Source organism: Anabrus simplex, chromosome 5 (assembly GCF_040414725.1).
Source record: "Anabrus simplex isolate iqAnaSimp1 chromosome 5, ASM4041472v1, whole genome shotgun sequence".
Classification (NCBI taxonomy): domain Eukaryota; kingdom Metazoa; phylum Arthropoda; class Insecta; order Orthoptera; family Tettigoniidae; genus Anabrus; species Anabrus simplex.
The window spans coordinates 73,684,314-73,707,018 of NC_090269.1; the positions used below are offsets into that span (position 1 = coordinate 73,684,314).

General features: G+C 41.2%; 1 protein-coding gene across 1 annotated transcript in view; it reads left to right on the plus strand.

Moving 5' to 3' along the window:
* Positions 1-248: 248 nt before the first annotated feature.
* Positions 249-22,705, plus strand: part of LOC136874361 (trypsin-1-like) — a 54,387-nt gene continuing 31,930 nt past the window's right edge. Inside the window, exons 1-3 of the mRNA XM_068227729.1 lie at positions 249-318; positions 4,824-4,912; positions 19,586-19,724. Coding sequence (XP_068083830.1) covers positions 289-318; positions 4,824-4,912; positions 19,586-19,724 — 258 coding nt within the window. The 5' untranslated portion in view covers positions 249-288. The remainder of the gene's footprint in view (positions 319-4,823; positions 4,913-19,585; positions 19,725-22,705) is intronic.

The window sequence follows — 22,705 nt, forward strand, 5'->3', positions numbered from 1 at the left end:
TCAGTTTTCCGTTCTGAAATCTACTCCACACTGTGGGCCTATAATGTAAGACCGATGACAAAACCACCTTATTTTCTGTGTTGCCGATTTGGGAGCTAAAAGCTTTATAAATTCCATTTTATAAATCATCTAGATATAATAAAATATTACAAGTGTTTTTCCCTCATTCAGTGCTTCATTCAACTGCACTAAAACTCTTAGCAATGGCACCTAACTATTTATTATCTTCCAGCATCCACTCAACTGCTTCTTCGGCCACGTCTAGATGGAAGGATCATTGGAGGCAGAATGGCCAACATCTCAGAGTTTCCGTATCAGGTGAGTTAACCCACTTATAGAAAACACACACACATTGCTAACTCCATTCATTTACTCGTAAGAATATATTTAATTGATGTTGAAGTCAGCGTATCAACACCTGCTCACACGTGTAATAAATTCTTACGTAACTCAGTTTCATTTTTTCCCTTCCGGTTTTTCCCTCTATTCTGTTGTATTTACGCCAGTGTTCCTCTTTTTGTGTCACTGGTTATGTAACTAATTAAAATATAGGATTTTTTGCATTATTCTACACTTTATCTTGTTTGTATTCGATATGGATCTTTGTAACTGGGCTCCATCCTGTTTCTGATTCTGAGTAAATAAATAAATAAATAAAATATACAATATCTCACCTGACGAAGTATAAAAGTTCTCTGGAGGTGGTCAGACATGCTAAAACCAGGTCGTGGCCGAAAGATGACTTCTTCCTCACATTATTCGCGGTTGTAGCGTCCACTTTTCTGCAATTTTTCCCCGAAGGAAGGTGTCGTTAGGTGTCACATTGATTGACATCATGTCTTTTCTCAAGCCGTTCCAGCCACTGTTTCTTGGGCCTTCCACGAGGACAATTTCTTTCCAGTTGAAAGTTTAAGGCCAGTTTGAACACAGACTGCTCATCATTACGCAAAACATGACCGTACCATCGCAGACCGTCTTCTTGTTTGTCCTAACGGAGTTACTCCTATGACTCCTCGTGTATCATAGCTTCTAACGTGGTCCAGGCCATATGAATCCCCATGACATGCAGGGTGTTTCCATGATTTACGGAAGCTAGTCAGCATTCATTTCCATAACGGACGACGGGACATGAGATATTCTTGTGGACCTTGGACTTCAGGTGAAGAGGCATCTGGTGACTTGCCTCCATTTTAGCCGCGCTGCATTGACAAGTGCGACCTGCTGGTGGCTTATCTACGATAATTTCCGAGATATCTCTGTAGATGGTTACAGCTGCATTCTTCTCTCTGACACCTGATTGAATGTTATTCAAGATCTCTAGTTCATTCTAATGTTCCTTCTAAAATGATCTCCGAACGATCCATAAGATATGGCAGGATTCTTTGTCTTATAAGGGCAGACCACTGCTATAGAAGAATATCGTAGCCAGCAATAATTTAAACACGATATTAATAAAGTTTGTGAAATTCTTATTCGTTGCATCATGGTCTGTCTCCCTTAATTATCTATCTTCCTTCTGCATCATATTCTCCTCAATCATATAACACGGTAAACGAATTAAGTTATACACAGAACAGTGATTCACTACACCTGAAATGCCCTTCCATCCATAATTCAGTCCTAGGGCCATATGATCACTGTTGAAGTACTGATGTCCGATGAGGCTTAGCGTTAGCATTTCGACCGGCTTGCAGCTACCCAGCACTGTAAGTAACAAACTTCTTCTTCAAGTGCCATTTCAGGTCCCCCAGATATTGGCAATCACCCTGAAGAGATCACCCCCTTCTTTTGCAAAGTTGAAGGGTTGTTCGGTGTTGTTGATGCAAGTCCAGTCTTCGATGTTTTGGAGCCATGACATCGGTGGTCTACCAGCTCCTCGCTTGCCTTCCATCGTTCCTTGTAATATGAGGTGTAGAAGCCCGTATTTTCTACCTCGTAGAACATGGCCTAAATAAGCTGTTTTCGTGGCTTTCACGATGTCTGCCAGCTCAGGCTTAACTCTAGCTCTCCTTAACACTTCATTGTTGGTTACAAAATCTGTCCACGCTATTCTGAGCATTCTCCTATGTAACCACATTTCAAAGGCCTCTAATCTGTTCATGGAGGACGCCTTGAGTGTCCAGGTCTCTACTCCACAAAGCAGTGTTGGCCAGACGTAACCAGACCAGATGTAACAAACTAATTAACCAAATGTCAATTATTTGCCACTTATATCACTTTAGTTCATCATTTAGTGGCAGTACCGGCCTCTGGAACCCAGGATTGCGAATTCAAACACAGGAGAGGTACCGTAGTGGATGTTTGAAGCCTAAGTCTAAGAAGACGCACTAAATATATCTGGTGACGGATTTGGTGTTTATCAGACAAAAATGAAATTAAAACGGAGACATATATCACCCAGTATAGACCTGTTTCTCTGTCATCTGGTAGAGTAAAACGGAACGTCAAACTTAACTGACAGGCTGCCTAGGTGGCACCAAATAAAAATACCTGCCCAGAGTAACTGAGGCATTATTATTATTATTATTATTATTATTATTATTATTATTATTATTATTATTATTATTATTATTATTTGTATTAGTAGTATTTTTATTTTTGTGTCAGAACAAATAACCTTCTATGAACCTACAGGGTGCTGGAACCTGGAAAATTTGGTGGTGAGGAAAACCTGACATTCCTACGAAATCGAGTGCTTGATTTCCAATAAGTTAAAGTTTTAATTGGTGGGAATTTTCTCGTCATTATACATACCGTAAAATAATAAATTAATGTTGTGATAGAACCCTAGTACTATACATTTTATCCACAAGACAAATTTAGTTGATAGTTTCCATCCAAATGGATATATTAATTTCAATTATGGCGCTCTCGCGTTAATACGTCACAACTGACATAAAGTTTAAAACTTGCAATCGTGAAATTACCAGCGATTCACCTCGGTATGGCAGTGGGCTCATCAGTTGGATTGCCGCGCCTTTTCAAGAATAATAATAAAAATCCACAGCCTGTTTCCAGTTATTCGACCGGGTCAGGAATGGAATGAATGAAGCCCCCATCTAGCGGCGAGGATAGGAATTGTGCCGGCTGCCGAAGCCTGTCCAACACCTCTGGGGCGATGATTAATGAATGACAGATGGAATGAAATGATACTGGAGAGTATTGCTGAAATGAAATATGACAAGGAAAACCGGAGTACTCGGAGATAAACATGTTCCGCCTCCGCATTGTCCAGCACAAATCTCACGTGGAGTGACCGGGATTTGAACCATGGAACCCAGCGGTGAGAGGCCGGCGCGCTGCCGCCTGAGCCACGGAGGCTCTATTCAATAATAATAATAATAATAATAATAATAATAATAATAATAATAATAATAATAATAATAATAATAATAATAATAATAATAATAATAATGTTATTTGCTTTACGTCACATTAACTACTTTTACGGTTTTCGGAGACGCCGAGGTGCTGGAATTTTGACCCGGAGGAGTTCTTTTACGTGCCAGTAAATCTACCGACACGAGGCTGACGTATTTTAACACCTTCAAATACCACCGGACTGAGCCAGGTTCGAAACTGCCAAGTTGAGGTCAGAAGGCCAGCGCCTCAACCGTCTGAGCCACTCAGCCCGGTACCTTTCCACGAACTTCTACTAAGTTACTAAATATTTTCATTCCTCCCCTGGAGGGAGAGGCGGGACTCCTAGACGGTGACGTCGCCTCTCAGGACAGGAGTTTTGTATCGGAGATGGTGAAAGGGTTGGCGGCCGTAGCCACTTGTGGGCCGAGACCCACTCTGCATCCGCCGACCTTTTCAAGAAGCTGGCAAGCCTCCTATCTAGGACAATGCAGAGACGGTGCACTAGGGGAGATATATACCTCTACTTGTATAAATGCCTGCCTTTTGTTAGTATACCAAGCATTAAGTTCACAGAGGGAGACATTCAAGCTCTTTAGACCTTTTCAATCGTTAAGTTACCAGCGTTTCGCCCCAATGTGGCAGTGGTTTCCCTCTGGGAACTTAATTTTTGCTTGACATGTTACTTACCTGCCCCTAAAAGATGAGAGGAAGGTAACCCTCCCTCTGTTTCTGACCATATTACACATAGTACTTAATCCACACCTGGGGACGTGATTAGCGTAGTAGTTGCGGGTTCTCCTCCGGGACGAACGAGGTTCGATTCCCGATCAATGTTGGTACTGAATTTTCACCTGAAAACTTCAGTGGTGTAAGGAAGGACATTCAGCCAAAACTCAAAATTATCCTGGTGGCTCCATTCAACCCTGAAGTACCTGGGGGGTAAAGCAGAATATTTTTTTATTTAGCCCACACGTCTCCATATTTTTCTATAATCATACCAAATTCTGACCTACTCTTAGTTTCACTATGATTGTAATATTGTTCATGGGTTCATGTTTATTTCTCCGTATGCACTTCAAGCCAGTCACATAGAGAAGCAGTAAGCGTAGGATGGAGTCAAGTATGTTAGTTAGCTAAATGCGGAAACCTTACAGAAGGTAAATGTCAATAGTGATCTACGGGAATGGGCCAGATTTTCTGCACATGAGTGTACAAGAACACAGCAGCATAATAGTTCTGTCCTTAAGGAATATCTTAACTGTTCTCATTAGAGAACATAGAGTGTGATAACTATCATCTTGTTGTTGTCAATTTCATATTGTTGTAGTTGTTGTAGTTGTCAACGTCATCTCCTTGATTTGAAAATTGTTACTAGTTTTAAGCTTTAATCAAAGAACAGAAAATAATGTATTTTTCCCACTTCTTAATCGCCTTAAACTGAAGGACATTTTATGTTTTAGCTGTCTCTCCAGAAATATGGACGTCACACATGTGGAGCTTCTATCATCAGCAAGCAATGGGCGATTACGGCAGCTCACTGCACTACCCGGTGAGTGTTCATAACTTGTCAACTCGAATGATTATGGTAGTGATATTTGGCTATCTACAGTATAACAAAGTTACGTAGTGAAGAGGTATAGCCAAAGTAAGCTTAGAGTTTTCTACGACAATGGATCTCAAGTTTTAAGAGGCGGCCGGAGCTGGAACGGCCGGCCACCAGCTCAGTAGTTGTTGTAACATGGGTCAAAAGTTTGTAAGAGTTTTTATAAGGAAACGGAACAAGGTAAAATTATTTTGTTTTTATAGCGCACGGTAGTCTGTAATACACTTTTCATTAGTGCAAAAACATTTCAAAAAGAAATGCAAATATAGTTATAAAATGGTAATTAAAATAACGAATCTCCATATGAAATTGAGCTCTGAACCGTGGTTTTCCTAAACTTGTTTTAAGTCAAGATGGTGTTCAAATTGGAAGGACCTACAGGTCTAGAAGGCATTTAAATCACTGGAACGTGACATTCCTTCTCAAAACTCTCACTTGCATTGACCAGAATTCGAAGTATGGCTACCTTTCCGAGAATTCTGACACCTGAGATGAAACCTCATATCTTCGATTTAATTAATTTTACAGGAGAAACAAACAACTGTTTTTCTTCAGATTTCAGAGTCTCTCTGAATATATTCGGTTATATTACCTAAGGGTATAAACACGTAGAAAGCTGGTTGCCAGCGCAGGTGAGTCGGCGCTGGTAAGCGAGAGAAAAATCGTCTCGCTTTCAGACGTAGCCGAACATAAAGGAATCGTTTCCAAGCTTGTCGGAACTTGCAGTCGGCGCCGACCAGCGAACAAGAAAGTTTGAAACATTTATTTGCTAGTCACGTGGTGAAGTGTTAGTTTATCTCACAACGTGACAGTTCATTGATAGTTTTATTTAATTCAGGGATATGAGCGCGATTGACAGCGAGCAACTGATAGGCCTAGCTCTTGTTAATGAAAGACGAGCTATATGGGATAGAAGGCTGAAAGTTCATGGATATAGGAACTATATCTAACATTCTTGGAAGGATATCAGCCTTGAAATGAAAACTGATGGTTAGTGCCTTGTAGTGTTTGTTCGATAAATCTATGCTGGAAATAGAAATTAAGAAACTAATTCGGTAATAGTTTTCCCAAAAAAGCCGAGAAATTAAGTTCAAAAGCACTTGAAGACGAAGACTAGCTGGTTTTCACGTGAAAATGATATGATGATGAAGATGATGATGCTGTTGTTAATGGGCCTAACATCCTGAAAGTATATTAGCATTTCGTAGTAAAATTCACTAGTGATGATAATCTCAAAAGCGTGAACAAGTAGGTTCAAGATGAACTTTTGATGTGAAAATCATGTCCTCAAACTTTTGCTCATAGATTAATTAAGTTCGTACAATTTTATGCCATATTTTTATAGATCAGTAACATATAATTGGCGAGCCTCCGTGGCTCAGGTGGCAGCCTACCGGCCTTTCACCGCTTTGTTCCGTTGTTCAAATCCGGGTCACTCCATGTGAGATTTGTGCTGGGCAAAGCGGAGGCGGGACAGGTTTTCCTCCGGATACTCGGTTTATCCCGTCATCTTTCATTTTAGCAACACTCTCAGATATCAGTTCATTTCATCTGCCAGTCATTAATCATTGCCTCAGAGGAGTGCAATAGGCCTCGGCCGCCGGCACAATACCTATCCTCGCCACTAGATGGGGCTTCATTCATTCCATTCCTGGCACAGTCGAATGACTGAACACAGGCCGTGCAAGGAAGGATAGCAAAAATACTCACCTTAAGCAAATGCCTAGTTGCTCTTTGGGAAGAATCGGTTGATTATTCCAGTTGATTCGCTTGTAGCGAGAGTAGTTTAAGGTCCTTTTTCGTTTGCGGGATAAGGTGATGGTACTCTCCAAATTCCCGCCGTCCAAGGTTACGGTAATTTCATCGACTTCTACTCCCCTTCTACATGAAATTTTAAAATCAGTGTTGTCTAGCAGAAACAGTTCATCATCACTCGCAGAAGACATCTTTCACCATGAAAAGTTGCAAGTAAACTGGCGGTGGTTTTCAGCGATCTACGTGTCCGCCGTTAGCACTAGCAAGCGCAGGAAACAGGCGCTGACCGGCGCAGGCAACAAGCACGCTGGTTTCCCAGCGTTCTACGTGTGTCTACACTAAAGCGTAGAAACATGCATGTATTTGAACGATTACAAAATCTTACCTTAATGCGCCTGTTAATGGATACACGAATTTATCATACTTCTGCGGTTAAAATTCACGAAGTTTTCATTACACTTGGATGTATTTTTAGGGACTCTACTGTCACTTACATAGTATGTAAGATGGAAGTAATGTGTGTACTTCTTGAAAATACAGTATTTCTTAATTTGGGTGACTCCAACAGGTAATTTGACAACTTGATCTTACATTAATTGTTTTCTTAAATATGAATTATTAAGGACAACTAAATCTAAAACTCTAATAATAATAATAATAATAATAATAATAATAATAATAATAATAATAATAATAATAATAATAATAATAATAATAATAATGTTATTTGCTTTACGTCCCACTAACTACTTTTACGGTTTTCGGAGACTCCGAGGTGCCTGAATTTTGTCCCGCAGGAGTACTTTTACGTGCCAGTAAATCTACCGACAAGAGGCTGACGTATTTCAGCACCTTCAAATACCACCGGACTGAGCCAGGATCAAACCTGCCAAGTTGGGGTCAGAAGGCCAGAGCCTTAACTGCCTGAGCCACTCAGCCCGGCAATCGAAAACTCTTAATCATTACTTATGGTCAGCGACTATTTCTCACGAAATTATCTCTAGTCGAATATACGTTGCTTACTAACTTTTTGCTGGAGGGCAGCATAATTCAGTGATCCATTTTGCGTCATTGAGCAGCTTGAGGTTTTCAATCTTTGGTACAAATATCTCAATTTCAGAAAACAAAATACTTACGAGGCTTTCATTTTTAGGTGGAAGAGTCACACTCACCGTTAGTGAAGAAGAGGAAATATAATCTTATCCACTGTTAAAACTTGAATAGCCGGGCTGAGTGGCACAGACGGTTGAGGCGCTGGCCTTCTGGCCCCGACTTGGCAGGTTCGATCCTGGCTCAGTCTGGCGGTATTTAAAAGTGCTCAAATACGTCAACATCGTGTCGGTAGATTTACTGGCACGTAAAAGAACTCCTGGGGGAATAAATTCCGGCACCTCTGCGTCTCCAAAAAACGTAAAAGTAGTTGGAGGGATGTAAAGCCAATAACATTATTATTATTATTATTATTATTATTATTATTATTATTATTATTATTATTATTATTATTATTATTATTATTATTGTTACGGACTTTTCCGTGGTAGTTAGAGGTGAAAGAAGGTGCGGGGGTGAACAGGTCTCAGGCTACGAAATTAAAGTTAATTTAAAATTTAACAAGGTTATATTTTCTTTTCAAAATCAAGAATTAACAAGCATGGCAGGTACAGAGTAGCAAGGTAACAAATTACAATTACAGTATTTACAGGATTTGGGCTTCGAGCCCCCGAACTCACAATTCTCGGGCAACTAGCCCAACTTTAACCCAAAACAAGATTTAACAGAGGGGCAGAAAACCCCATTCATGCTCAGGAGCACTTGCTCTAAATTACACCAAAAGCCTCCTCGAGGCATACATACTCAATTTTCAAGAAAGAGCCACTCGCTCTCAACTTTAAGCCTATCAAAGGCCACACCAAACTCCACCTTCAAGTTGTCCTCTAAGGACATAGACACGGGGGTAAAATACCCAACCTACTGAGGTCTATTAAGTGAGAAAAAGGTTAATTACATGACCTCCAAAATAACAATTTGAGAGGAGGCGATCTGCCCTCCTAATACCTTTTGTTTAAAACCTAATCTGGCTCTAGGCCGCTAATGCAAGGGCTAATCCCATACTAAAGAGGTGACTTTAGAAGGAAACAATTTACATTACGTTAAGGAAGAATCGGTTATGACAAATAAGTTCACCTCAAAACAATATGAGTGGGAGCTCGAGAGAGTTAAGCACTCTCTATCCCAATATGTAGCTTAAAAGAGAATAGATACAAAGAGTCTTTACATTTTAGGGAAAGTTACATGGTGGAAACGCTTCGGACCCGCCCCGAGAGTTAAACTGCTGAGCTAGCAAGAAAAGAAGTTATTAAACGGCCATTACCTAATGGATGAACTGCTGCCCGAAGAAAGAGGCGCTTCCCGCCCCCTGCTATGTACTTTACACACTGAAAGATGGTACTGAAGTGGCGCAGAGACCCGAAAATCAGCAGTTTATATACTCTCGTGGAATGTTCGAGGCGTTTCGGAAATGAGAACACCCGCCCACCAAAACTTTATTGGCTAGGGTTAAGCAAGATATTCAAGTTGGAGAAGATACATCTGATTGGTTATAAATTAATTAAAGAAATTCGGGATTGGCTAAATACAAAACAAGGGGAAAGAAAGGGGTATACAGCCAACTTAAACAATAACAGAAAGAAATTTAACAAGGAACAAACTCTTGAAATAAAAATTTCTCCAAAAAACAGTTCTTTCACTTCGGACTAGGGCGCACCATTGTAGTTCTTCAGTAGTGTCCTCTAGAAGAGAAAGTTCATACTTCTTACTACAGGTAAAACAAAAATACATCGAAAACGACCCAGTTCAGAAACTTCAAAATTTCCAAGTAGTGACATCTTCTGAGAAACTTGAAAATTAATACAGTAGATAAAGTTCAGACTTCCTCCAGCAGAGGAGTTTCAACTGGCGCAAAGTTTGAATTAGCGGCGTGGAGGTGTACCGCCCGGTACAATTATTATTATTATTATTATTATTATTATTATTATTATTATTATTATTATTATTATTATTATTATTATTATTATTATTATTATTATTATTATTATTATTATTATTATTATTATATAATTCGCTGGGGCCATCAAGGACCACGTTAAGTCTTGTTGCATTTGACACTGAACTTGGCCTTCTTTAGAGCCCAAATTTCCCTCATTCTTTGTGAGTGGGCCTGCTTACGCTCCTCTGTCCAAGGGGCACCGTGTCTTCTCTTCGGTTGCTCGTCTCGGTTAAGCCCGTTCGTCAATATTTTCTTGCGGAAGAAATCTCTGTTAAGGGCGTCTTCAGCTGAGATATGTATTCGGTATTTCTAAACCAGGGAATTGTGGTTTTGGGGTTTGAATCAAAAAAGTGAAAGATATCTTTAGTTAACTTTCTTCAATCCATTCTTTTCAGATGACCGTAAAATCGTGCCCGTCTTTTTCTGATTGTGTCGATAATTTTCTCTATTTTGCTGTAGACTTCCTTGTTGGATCTCTTTTAATGGATTCCATTTCTGTACTTTGATCCCAAGATTCCTCTCACAATTTTGCGTTCTCTTTTCTCCAGTTCTTCAAGGATTCCTTTGTTGGCATTTAGAGACAGGGTTTCGGCTTCATATAGAACTACTGGCTTCAGAACTGCTTCATAGTGATGTATCTTGGTGTTTTGGGAGAGGCGTTTTTTGTTGTAGATTGTGCGGGATGTTTGGTAGGCTATTTCCAGTTTGTGTACTCGCTCCTGAAGTGCTTCCTTGTCCAGTCCATTTTTCATGATGATCTCACCCGGGTATTTGAATTTGTCTACTCGGGTGATGTCCCCGTATTTTGTATGGAGTTTTAGTGGAGCCTCTTTGATGTTAGTCATTACTTCTGTTTCCTCAAACGATATCTGCAAACAAGTTTGTTCGGCAATTTCCTTTAAAATTTCAACTTGAGCAAAATCATCGGCAAATGCTAAGCAGTCTGTTGCGATCCCCTTGGATTTGGTTCCTATTCTCAATGGACTGTAGTTGGTTTCCTGTAATCTCACCCGCCAGGTTCTGATGATCTTTTCAAGAACACAGTTGAAGAGTATTGGGGATAGCCCATCACCATGTCGGATTCCTGTTTTTATGTCAAAGGAATGCGAGAGACATCCGTGGAACTTCACCTTGGATTTTGTATCGGTCAGGGTGGCTCTAATTAATGCCAGCAGTTTCCAATCAACTCCAAATTCATTTAAGATGTTTAGCAGGACTTCCCGGTCAATGGAGTCGTACGCTTTCTTAAAGTCCACAAAGACAGACACATACTGCTTGGACCTTAGTGTACAATATCTGATGATCGTTTTGAGATTTTGGATTTGTTCAGCTGTTGAGCGAACTTTTCTGAACCCTCCTTGGTATTCACCTATTTGATGTTCGACTTGTGCTTCCAAACGCTCCAGGATGGCAAGTGATATAATTTTGTAAGTCACGAGGTAGCAAAGATATTCCTCTGTAGTTGTTGATGTTCTTCATGCTGCCTTTTTTGTGTAATGGATGGATCAAAGCTATTTTCCAATATTAGGGTAGGGTCTCGTTGTTCCAAATTTCTTCTATTTGCTTTTGCAAGATATCAAGTGATTCCTCTGGGGCATATTTCCATAGTTCTGCTACTACTGAGTCTTCCCCCGGCGCTTTGTTATTTTTGAGACGGGCAATGTGGCGCTTGATTTCATCTCTGTCGGGTGGTCTGGAATCTGGGTACCTGAGTAAGGGTTCCTTGGTCTCAATGGTGCTTTGCGGTTTAGAGCAATTAAGTAAATTCTTGAAGTAATCTGCCAGAATGCTGCAATTTTCTTAATTTGACGTCGCCAGTGTGCCGTCCTTTCGCTCGAGGCATAGAGATGGTGGTTTATAGCCAGTGAGTTTGCGTTTGAAGGCTCTGTAGTACTCTCTGCTTTCATTCTTCCTAAAGTTTTGTTCTATCTTTTCAATGAGAGATTTTTCGTATTTACGTTTCTCAGTTCTGAACACCCTAGCTGCTTGGACACGTTGGGTTTTGTAGGTTTCCCAATCATTTTCTGATTTCGTAGAGTAGTACTGTTTCCACGCATTGAGTCTTTCTTGGAGGACTGATTCGCAGGTACCATTCCACCAGGCATGCTTTTTGCTTCTCTTGATTTCTGCAACGTCTTTGGCGGCCTCAACAAGGAGACTTTTGGCGTTGTTAAAGTCACAGTCATTTGGTCTAGCCTTCTCCTGGAACTCCTCGACCCTTTGCCGAAGTTTATCATTGTCGAAGCGTGTGATCTGTTTGGTTGTCTTCCTTGTGTTTGCGGGAATTGGTTTGAATTTGATAAGAGACATATAATGATCTGAGGCCACATTGATACCTTTCTTTACCTTGACATTCATAATCTCAGGGCTGTTTCTCCTGGAGATTGCAACATGATGAATTTGGAACTCTCCGAGAGCTTGGACGGGAGAACGCCAAGTCATTTGCTCTCTGGGTAGATGGCGAAAGTGGGTCGACATGACCTGCAGGTTGTGATTTTCGCAAATGGACACCAGTCTTTTGCCGTTAGGATTGGTTCTTTTGTGAGATGGCTAATTTCCTATAACTTTCTTGTACTTCTGTTCACGACCTAGTTGGGCATTGAAGTCACCCAAAAGAAGCTTGGCATGGTGTTTGGGGATTTTGTTTAATTTTTCATCCAGTAGGACCCAGAAATTATCAACTTCGTCTGGATCAGACTTGTTCTTATCGTTTGTAGGAGCATGTGCGTTAACTAGGGCGTAGGTTTTGTTCGCGCATTTAATTGTGAGTATAGACAATCTGTCATTCACAGGTTCGAAATTTGCAACCGATTTAAGGATCTTGGTTCTAATAGCAAATGCGGTTCCAAGCATCACAGCTCCATTGAGGATTCCTCTTTGCGCTTAGCTCTTGAAAAATCGGTAGCCTTCGGATTTAAAAATCTCTTCATCTGGGTATCTTGTTTCCTGTAGGGATATCTGATTTTCGTGAAGAGCTTTGGTGAGGGTTTTCAGCTTGCCAGTTTGTGTAAGTGAATTTATGTTGAATGTTGCTAGAAAAGTTTTAGATTTTGGCCTGAGTTTTTGACTCTTCGGGGTACACCGAGACGCTCCGACTCGTCTCTTGCATGATGTCGAGTCTCCCCCAGAATCCGAACGAGACTCGTGCGCCGTGGCGTTCACGACGAGGGATTTATCCGAAGATTTACTCCCTGGGGTATGTTTCTTGAAACGTTGTGCCATCATGCTTTTTGACTTGACTTTGCTTTGGACGGGTACCCATCCTTTTACAACTAGGGTTGTTAGCCCTAGAGGTTGCCTCAAGATGTTTTCTGGCTTCTGGTCATTTACCAGTCGTCGCCGTAACCCTGGCAAGGGACCAGTTATTTTTTTCACGGTGGTATTTCATTTCCCTACTACCCTCTGACTCTGCTGGTGGCAGAGCCAGCGAGCTTCCCCAATTCCAATGGGACGCGCCCGACGGAGGTAACCGTTAAATGCCCACACGGGTATTATTATTATTATTATTATTATTATTATTATTATTATTATTATTATTATTATTATTATTATTATTATTATTAAAACTTGAATAACAAGTTATACCTTGAAGGTTGAATGCAGAGTAGGCTTCGAGCACCTTGCAGATATCCATAGAAAAGCTATTAACTGTTTCCGAGCCCTTCGATCCCTGACAGGTTTCACGTGGGGATTAAAATCCACCCAAATAATTAACGTTTATAAGACCTACTTCTCCCTGACATGGATTACTGCTTACCCAGCTGAATACGTTAGACTTAGACTCAATAGACTCGACCGTCACTCCATATGTTTAGCACATCGTCTACCTTATGACACACCTTCCGCCTATTTCCTTCCATACTACGCCTTCCCAAAAATCACGTCAAATCTACGTACACTACGCCTCCAATATCTGACAAAAGGCAGCCCAATCAAATGCCACGATGTATATAATTCAATGACGATCGTATGTATGTATAACTCAATAAGAAATGTGTACATATGGAAGTTGTGATAAACTTGAAGTATCTTAAGAAGAGGCAAAAGACATTCTCACAAGAAAACAAATAATAAATACAATAATAATAACGATGTATGGCGTTTAGTGCCGGGAGTGTCCGAGGACAAGTTAGGCCCGCCAGATGCAGGTCTTTTCATTTGACTCCCTTAGGCGTGATGAGGATGAAATGATGATGAAGACGACACATACACCCAGCCTCCGTGCCAGCGAAATTAACCAATTATGGTTACAATTCCCGACCTTCCGGGAATCGAACCCGGGACCCATGTGACCAAAGGCCAGCAGGCTAACCATTTAGCCATGGAGCCGGACATAATAAATACAAACCTGTACATGTCTGTATATATAAAATATTGTAAAAATGTATAAATATTTTGCTCAGTCAACGGGGGGGGGGGGGGGGGGGGTAGCAGGGTCCACTTCAGTGGGTGCGGTATTCCGCGGTTTTGCCTTGGGGTGCCCCTTGGTTGGGGGTGGTGATCTCGGCGCCAGAGTACAAAATAAACTCAACAAGAAGGCACTGCGTATGTACAAACATACAAAATAATTATCAAAAAGTAAAAAACATTAAAAGAAACAACAATACTCCCCTTAAAATGGTCCAAGAGCCACTGGTTTGGCTACCTTTTCTATTTCTTTTCTTTTCTATTTCTACCCAAACGGGTAGAAATAGAAATAGAAAAGGTTCGTTAGTTCGTTTCTTCATGGTCCGACAGCTCTGCTCTCCGACCGAACACCCGAGCGGAGAGGAGGGATAGCCACGGCTCTACTGTGGTTCTACGCGTCTGTTTTCGGGAGACGGGGAGAGGCTTGTCTCCACCGTCGGCAGTTGTGAGAATGCTTTTCCGTGCTTTTACATTCTCCCTCACCAAGGCGAATGCCATGACAGTTCCTAGTATAAGCAACGGCCGCCAAACCTCTCACCTTCATTGCAAATCTCCTGGCTTGGGAGACGGTGTCACCATCTAAGGCGCCCATCTCACCCCTCAGGGAAGGAATGGAAACATTGAGTTACTAGTGGTAGTAGTAAAATAACTGGTAGTTTCAGAGTACGCTTCGGCCTACAAGTGGCCACGGATGAGCTCTGTACTCCGACCGACCAACCGAATAGCGGATGGGTGGTCCTGGCTCTACAGTGTCTCTACATTTGTGCATTCAGGAGACGGAGAGGGGCTGATTCCCATCGCCGACTGTCCTGAAAATGATTTTCCGTTGTTTTCCATTCTCCTGCACTAAGGTGAATGCTGAGACAGTTTCTAATATAGGCCACCGACACAACCCCTTCACCTTCCCCACACATCACCATTACTACTGTCCGACTCGTTGGCCGAATGGTCAGCGTACTGGCCTTCGGTTCAGAGGGTCCCGGGTTCGATTCCCGGCCGGGCCGGGGATTTTAACCTTCATTGGTTAATTCCAATGGCCCGGGGGCTGGGTGTTTGTGCTGTCCCCAACACCCCTGCAACTCACACACCACACATAACACTATCCTCCACCACAATAACACGCAGTTACCTACACATGGCAGATGCCGCCCACCCTCGTCGGAGGGTCTGCCTTACAAGGGCTACACTCGGCTAGAAATAGCCACACAAAATTATTACCATTAGTACCACAAATTTCCTGGCCAGAGAGATGGAGTCGCCACCTAAGAGGCCCGCCTCCACCTTCAAGAGAGGAATGAAAACACTTCAGTAGTAGTAGTACAAGAAGTAGTGGGTATTCTGTGGCCACCTTCAAGGCGTAGATGTATTGAATAATTTTTACATTTTTACATTATTATTTAAAATTCTCATTTTACACTTACCATAGTGTCTTGCCAACAATAAAAAATTACAATTCCCCCCCCCCAATTGCTGTACGACGGGTATGGATTATTGCCTTTATGACGTTTTTATTCTTTACCCTGAGGGGGTAAAGCGGGCCACTTAGAGGGTGACTCCCTGACTCTATCTCTAGTCAGAAAATATGAGACGATAATTTGAGGTGAGGCGAAGGATGACAAGGAATCGGCTTGGTCCTATTAGAGGAACTGTCCCGTCATTTGCCTGAAAGTGATAATGGAAAATCACAGAAAACCATTTCAGGACAGCCGACGCCCACTCGTCTCCCGAATGCAGATTTCTGCCCTCTTATAGGCCCCATTGCTTGGTTTTCTTGCTATTCGTTTTAAGTTATACTGACTCAGACAGGTCTTATGACTATGATGGGATGGGACAAGGCTTGAATTAGGTAATTTTAATAGCTCTCTAGAAATCCGGGCACTTACCACTTAGAATTAATTAATGTCCCATAAAACATAATGTACTTTTATGCTCGACGGTGCAGAAATATAAATATTATATGCCAGAAAACTGAATATTAATGAGGCTCATTATAGTTCAAGTTTCATTATGACAGGTTCTCCACCAATCAGAGTACAGATTTTTTTTTTTTTTTTTTTTTTTTTACTATTTGCTTTACGTCGCTCCGACACAGATAGGTCTTATGGCGGCGATGGGATAGGAAAGGCCTAGATATGGGAAGGAAGCGGCCGTGGCCTTAATTAAGGTACAGCCCCAGCATTTGCCTGGTGTGAAAATTGGAAACCACGGAAAACAATTTTCCGGGCTGCCGAGAGTGGGGTTCGAACCCACTATCTCCCGATTACTGGATACTGGCCGCACTTAAGCGACTTCAGCTATCGAGCTCGGTCAGATTTTCATTATGATACAGGTTCACCCCCCAATAGAGTTCAATTTTTCATTATGATACAACTGTTTGACCAATTAGGTAAGGATATCATCGCACCTAAGCTCAAAGCACTAGTTTCGCACTTGTTTCCAAAATCAAACATGTCGGACACACATAATAACATCAATGCACCTTCTCCTTCCAATATTCCACAACCACACGGCACATTCCCGCAAATTCACTTCACCAACTGTTCATTGAACAATTTGTATAATAAAGCTAGGATATGATAACCTTCTATCAAAGCTTTGAAAACATATGACATTGTCAAGGTCTCTGATCCACTCTCGGAAAATCAATAACCCAGCGCATGCGCTCTGCGCTTTGTTCAGTAAACTCAACTGTCAAGCGACATCTCGACAGAAATTTATGAAGAGTTAAAATTTTCGTCGAGCATAAACAGTTGTATGGAAATTATACTCGTGTCTTAATTTTTCCTATTATAGGCTTGTTGCACAATGTACTATTAATATACTGAAATTCGTTTCAATTGATTGATTTATGTATGCTGCTATTTTAAGTGGTCTTGATTGAAGAGGCACCTACTATTTCTATGCGTCGCGACCACGTTGCAGCACTTCAAATGGTTATTAATGACTTTATCAAAAATTTCCCTGTAAAGTGATTCGTAAGTAGTTTAGAAGTTTATGCCCTGTCTAGAAAGCCAAGAATAACGGCCGAGAGGATCCGTCGTGCTGACCACACGACACCTCGTAATCTGCAGGCCCTCGGGCTGAGCAGCGGTCGCTTGGTGGGCCATGGTTCTTCGGGGCTCTTGCGCCATGGGGTTTGGTGGTGGTGGTGGGTGGGGTGGGGTGTTAGAAGTTTATGAGTCCTTGTTGATATTGTATATACTGATTTTCTTCACCTTAGTTTTTCTAACAGCAGGTGAGTTGGCCGTGTGTTTAGGGACGCGCAGCTGTGACCTTGCATCGGGAGATAGTGGGTTCGAACCCCTCTGTCGGCAGCCCTAAAATGGTTTTCCGTGGTTTCCCATTTTCGCAACAGGAAAATGGCAGGGCCGTACCTTAATTAAGGCCACAGCCTTTTCCTTCCCACTCCTAAGCCTTTCCTATCCCATCGTCGCCATAAGACCTAGCTATGTTGGTGCGATGTAAAGCAAATTGCAAAAAAAAAAAAAAAAAAAAAAAAGTTTTTCAAATGCGGTTAACCGAGTCCTATATTTATATAAAATTTAAACTATTTTATAACATTTTAAACCTGTACTTTATCAAAGTATGATTATAACAACATGACATCTGGTTAGGATAGGTGCTGATACACCATTCAGACTCAGATATCGGCTAAACAATGCCGACTATTTTTCTGGAACTGATATGATGTTCAGTCTAATAGCTGTGAAAGAAAGTAGTGGTGCACCTGATTTTCAAAAAAATAAGAATGAAGTGGGGAGCGATATATTAACAACATGAGACATGATAAACGCTGGACGTTTCTGAAAATAGCAAGAGGTGGTGAGATGACGGTGACTGTTATTGTTTTATAGAGAGTTATTGCTGATGTTGGTAGTTATTTTAAAAAGGAATGGACTGTAGGCAATGGTATGATGGTAAACGTAAAGTTTTAAGTTTCACCAAAAGGAAGAGTCCTCTCAGATTTATTACTGTGTCGGCGGGGTGAAAGGACTTCGTGGAGACTAGTGTTAAGTAACAAGGTGTTAATACAAAGAAAGATCTTCACTGAGGTTATCATATTAATGAGGTTGTAAATAAATATTACAGATCTCTTCATATGGTTATGAGGATAATTTGGGGTAAAGGAGAGGGCGTAAAAGTTATCGGCAAGACCTAAATTAGAGTATGGTTCCAGTGAAATGAAATGAAATGGTGTATGGCTTTTAGTGCCGGGAGTGTCCGAGGACAAGTTCGGCTCACCAGTTGCAGGTCTTTACTTGACGTCCATAGGCGACCTGCGCGTCATGATGAGGATGAAATGATGAAGACAACACATACACCCAGCCCCCATGCCAGCGAAATTAACCAATGATGGTTAAAATTCCTGACCCTGCCGGGAATCGAACCCGGGACCCCTGTGACCAAAGGCCAGCACGCTAACCATTTAGCCATGAAGCCAGACATGGTTCCAGTATATTGGACCTTCACCAGAATTACTTGATACGAGAACTGGTAAAGATCCAAAGAGCAGCAACACGATTTGTTCTCTGTTATTTCCGACAAAGGAGTAGTGTTACGGAAGTGTTGGAAACTTTGGGCTGGAAAGACTTGGGAATAAGGAGACGAGCTGCTCGACTAAGCGGTATGTTCCGAGCTGTCAGTGGAGAGATGGCGTGGAATGAAGCCTGAGTGGAGTTTTTAAACCTATAATATGAAAATACAGTTGGACGAATTGGGGACATATATTCGTTTACAGGAAATGGAAACAGAGAATGGAATCTTCTACCGCTGTATATGTGGGATAAATTTCCAACTTCCTTGAAAACATTCAAGACATGGCTATGTAAACAATTAGCAGAGAATCTGCCATCCTGGGCGACAACCCTAAATACGTAGATCACTGGTGATTGATTTTTATTGATCGAAAACTTAAGAAACGACAGATTAGGGGAAAAGGAAAGGGCGTAAAAGTCACCAGTAAGGCCTCAATTATAGTATGATTCCCTAAAAATGGGACCTTCACCAGATTTACTTGATTCAAGGACTGGAAATGAGTCAAAGGAAAGCAACACGTCTTGTTCGGGGTTATTTTCGACAAACGAACAGTGTTACCTAAGTGTCGTAAACTTTGGGCCGGGAAGACTTGGGAATAAAGAGTGGTAATTTGTAGTGTTCTTTCAAAGTAATTAAATATGGTTCCTGTCTTGATTGCATTATTTAATGGCAAATTGCAGTTCATAATTTAATAATAGTTGGGTTTGGGGATTTTTGTTTTTTTTTTACAATTTTTTTTTGCGTCTTACCTACACAGATAGGTTGGGCAATATCAGCCTCGTGATTTCCTTCAGGCTTCCCAGTGACATGTCTATTTACCAGTAATATAAGCCACACGCTACTTATGTAGTTAATTCGTACAAAATATGTTACAGATCATCGGCTGCATCGATCACCCTGCGAGCCAGCACCCAGAAGCTGGGATCTGGTGGAGTGGTACACAAAGTGGCTGAGATCATCGTGCACGAGAGCTACAACCCCAGAACCATCGAGAATGACATCTCACTAATAAAGGTAACTACTGGATCCGTGTTGCTCTACAGCATTCCTTATATATAGGTCAGATAACTCGTCTGTGGCAGTCATGTTCTTTTGCCTGCCCTTTTTAATAGTTTTATGAATATTTAATACCTGTAATATACTTTATAACACGTCTTATGTCCATACAACATCCTCTGTGCTTTGACCATTTGGCCGTATCTGGATCTTAACATTTTCAAACGATCTTGCCCGAGATAGTGCAACATACAATTTTTATTGGCCGTAGCTGAATACTGGTTCTGGTAAGTAGACACCCACTTTTTCAAGTGTTTTTCCCTGCGGTTTATTAATACGCTAGCCATCTTGATACTTTCCCGTCTGTGGGTACGTCGATTGTTTTCTTCTATCAGCATGCAAGTTACTAGGAACCAACGACATTGAAAATATAGACTGCTCATCTGATGGCCATCTTTGAATCTACTTGAACCGCTGGAAGCCATGACACTTGAAGGCAAAACATAATATGCTTATTTCCTCTCAATCTGCCATAAAAAGGATCTGGAAAAGTTGTTGTGTGATGGAGTACGGTCTTTTAGAAGGTGTACAAGATTAAACTAAATGAATGAATGAATGAATAAATAAACAAATAAATAAATAAAGGCTATGAATTCAGTAGAATGAAGTCAGGCGAGGCTTGACCAAGGGAGGTCCGGTAGAAATATTAAAGTGGTAAAGCTGGTAGGATACCGTATGTGGAAGGAATGCTACACTCAACCAGGGCTCCGGTGGTCTCAATTTTAGTATCTGGGGTTACCCTATTTAGTGGCCCCTTACGACAGGCAGAGGATGCCGTAGAGATATTCTACACCGCAACCAACGGACGTATGTGCTGCATGTTGTACAGCAGTTCTTAGAAAGTAGCCATAAGTAGCAAAAAAAGCATAACGCATAACAAACCATACCAAGAAGCAAAATTCAAAAATTATACCAGAATGACACTAAATGTATGTCATGAAAAGGCAGTGGTAGGCCTATCTTACTCTACGCGTGTGAATTCCTCAATGAACTGCTGTACGTATAACATGTCTTTCTGTAGTGAATGACTTTATTGTCAGTGCATGACGCCGAATTATCCATCCTTCTACATATGTAATTCTTGTTTTAACCAAGCAAATGCTCAACATATTCACTGCGCTTGTTTCATTGTAACATCAACGCAACATTAAGCATGTTTGAAAATGTCGTGTTTATTTTTAAATCTTTAATTTCCAATAACATATAATCTCATCAATTCATTGAACCGATAAGGGCTAATTGTCAAGACCAAGAAGTGGCAGCCGCCATGACAGTTACAGGCACAAGTTAGTTCGCTGTGTTTCAACCAGGGGCGCTGTAACGAGTATGTTTAGAAGGTCAGCAGTCTATATTTTTAATGTCGTTGCTTGGAACGCGCTACCATCTGTAGAATACATTTGGAAGCTGGTAAAGGTCAGAGAATTTATCTCGGAGAGAACAATATTCTTCCATTATCAGAGGAAGTGTATATTCTCTGGCTTCACAGGTAGTAATCAAAGATAGTTGCATGCAATGACAGGTCTAAAGTAAAAAATCACACATATCAGAATATTAATCAAAGTGTTGGTCACTTAGCAACCTGCTAAGTACAGAATGTATTGCGGGTTAGGGTAAGCCTTAGCCTGCAATCATTGGAGTGATCATTTAATGATTACGCAAAGTTGAATGAACATAGAAACCTCTCATTGCCTCATGATTCACCGGCAGGTAATTCTGGGGAGAATAAAACAAACATGAAGCAAATCGGTCCAGTAGAACGGACGGACGGATTTGCCAAATCTGTTTATAGTGAACTGTTTCAATATATAGATTGTACAGTATGACTGATGACAGTTTACGCTACTTCTTCTAGTTCCATTTGCACACTAAAAGTTGGCCAATTTTCTATTTTCGGTCATTTCTTGATGGATACAGTACTTTTGCATCCAACTCTTAGCACAGGCCAGAGTAAAGTGTAGCTTCCACCGAAGTCCCAGTCAACATCCATGGCTGTGACAATATGGAAGTTGCTGGGGTATGGGTAGTGCTGAGTAATGACATTCAGAGCATGACTAGTGCATCTGAGTGTTTTGAAAGGTGCTGCTCATTGGGTCAGTCGTGTTGCAATAGTACTTTCTGACCCAGTGAGGAAAGCAATGGCAAACTACCTCACTCCTCATCTTGCCTAGTACGCCTCATTTTGGTGCTGCCATTGGTTTTTGGGGTTTCCTTATAACCGCATAACCTTTGGTGGTGCTATTTGAGGATCCAACCAGCCTCTAGACTGATGACCTAACAGTAGTTAATGTTCCACGCCAGGATAGCTTCTCACCCACGTCCATGCTTATCTGCCTTCTTACTTTCTATGTTTATTTGTTTCAGGCTATATTTATCATTTCGGGAAATGCGACTTACTGAGGCTGCTTTCCTACGTTTTCACATGGTTAAAACTTCACACGATTTGCTGATACAACAGATACTTCCCCATTGATGACATGGCCTAGCCATGATATCTTCAACATTCTACGATACATCCACACTTCAGGGACTCACAGTCCATTCATTGATGAGAGCCTTTAGTGTCCATTTTTCGACTTCATAAAAGCAGAACTGCTAAGACATGACACTCCACGAGTTTCAAATTCTGGATCATGGGGCATCAGAATTTTCTCGCAATCATTGCATTTACATTTAGGATTCAAGTCGACTTGGGTACATTTTCCGTATTGAAAACGCAGTTTAAACGGGGACTCATTGCGGATTGAGTCTCAAGGTCGATGCGGTAAAATCTGAGATCCTTTCTTACTCATCTCTGACTAAGTTCCATACAAACGCGAATCATAGTCTGTTGAGATCGACTGCGCGCACACTCCATGTTTGTTTATTCGAATATAATTTCCATAATCGAATCTGTGCTATTGATTTTCATTCATAATCGATAAGGTATGAATATTTAGAGG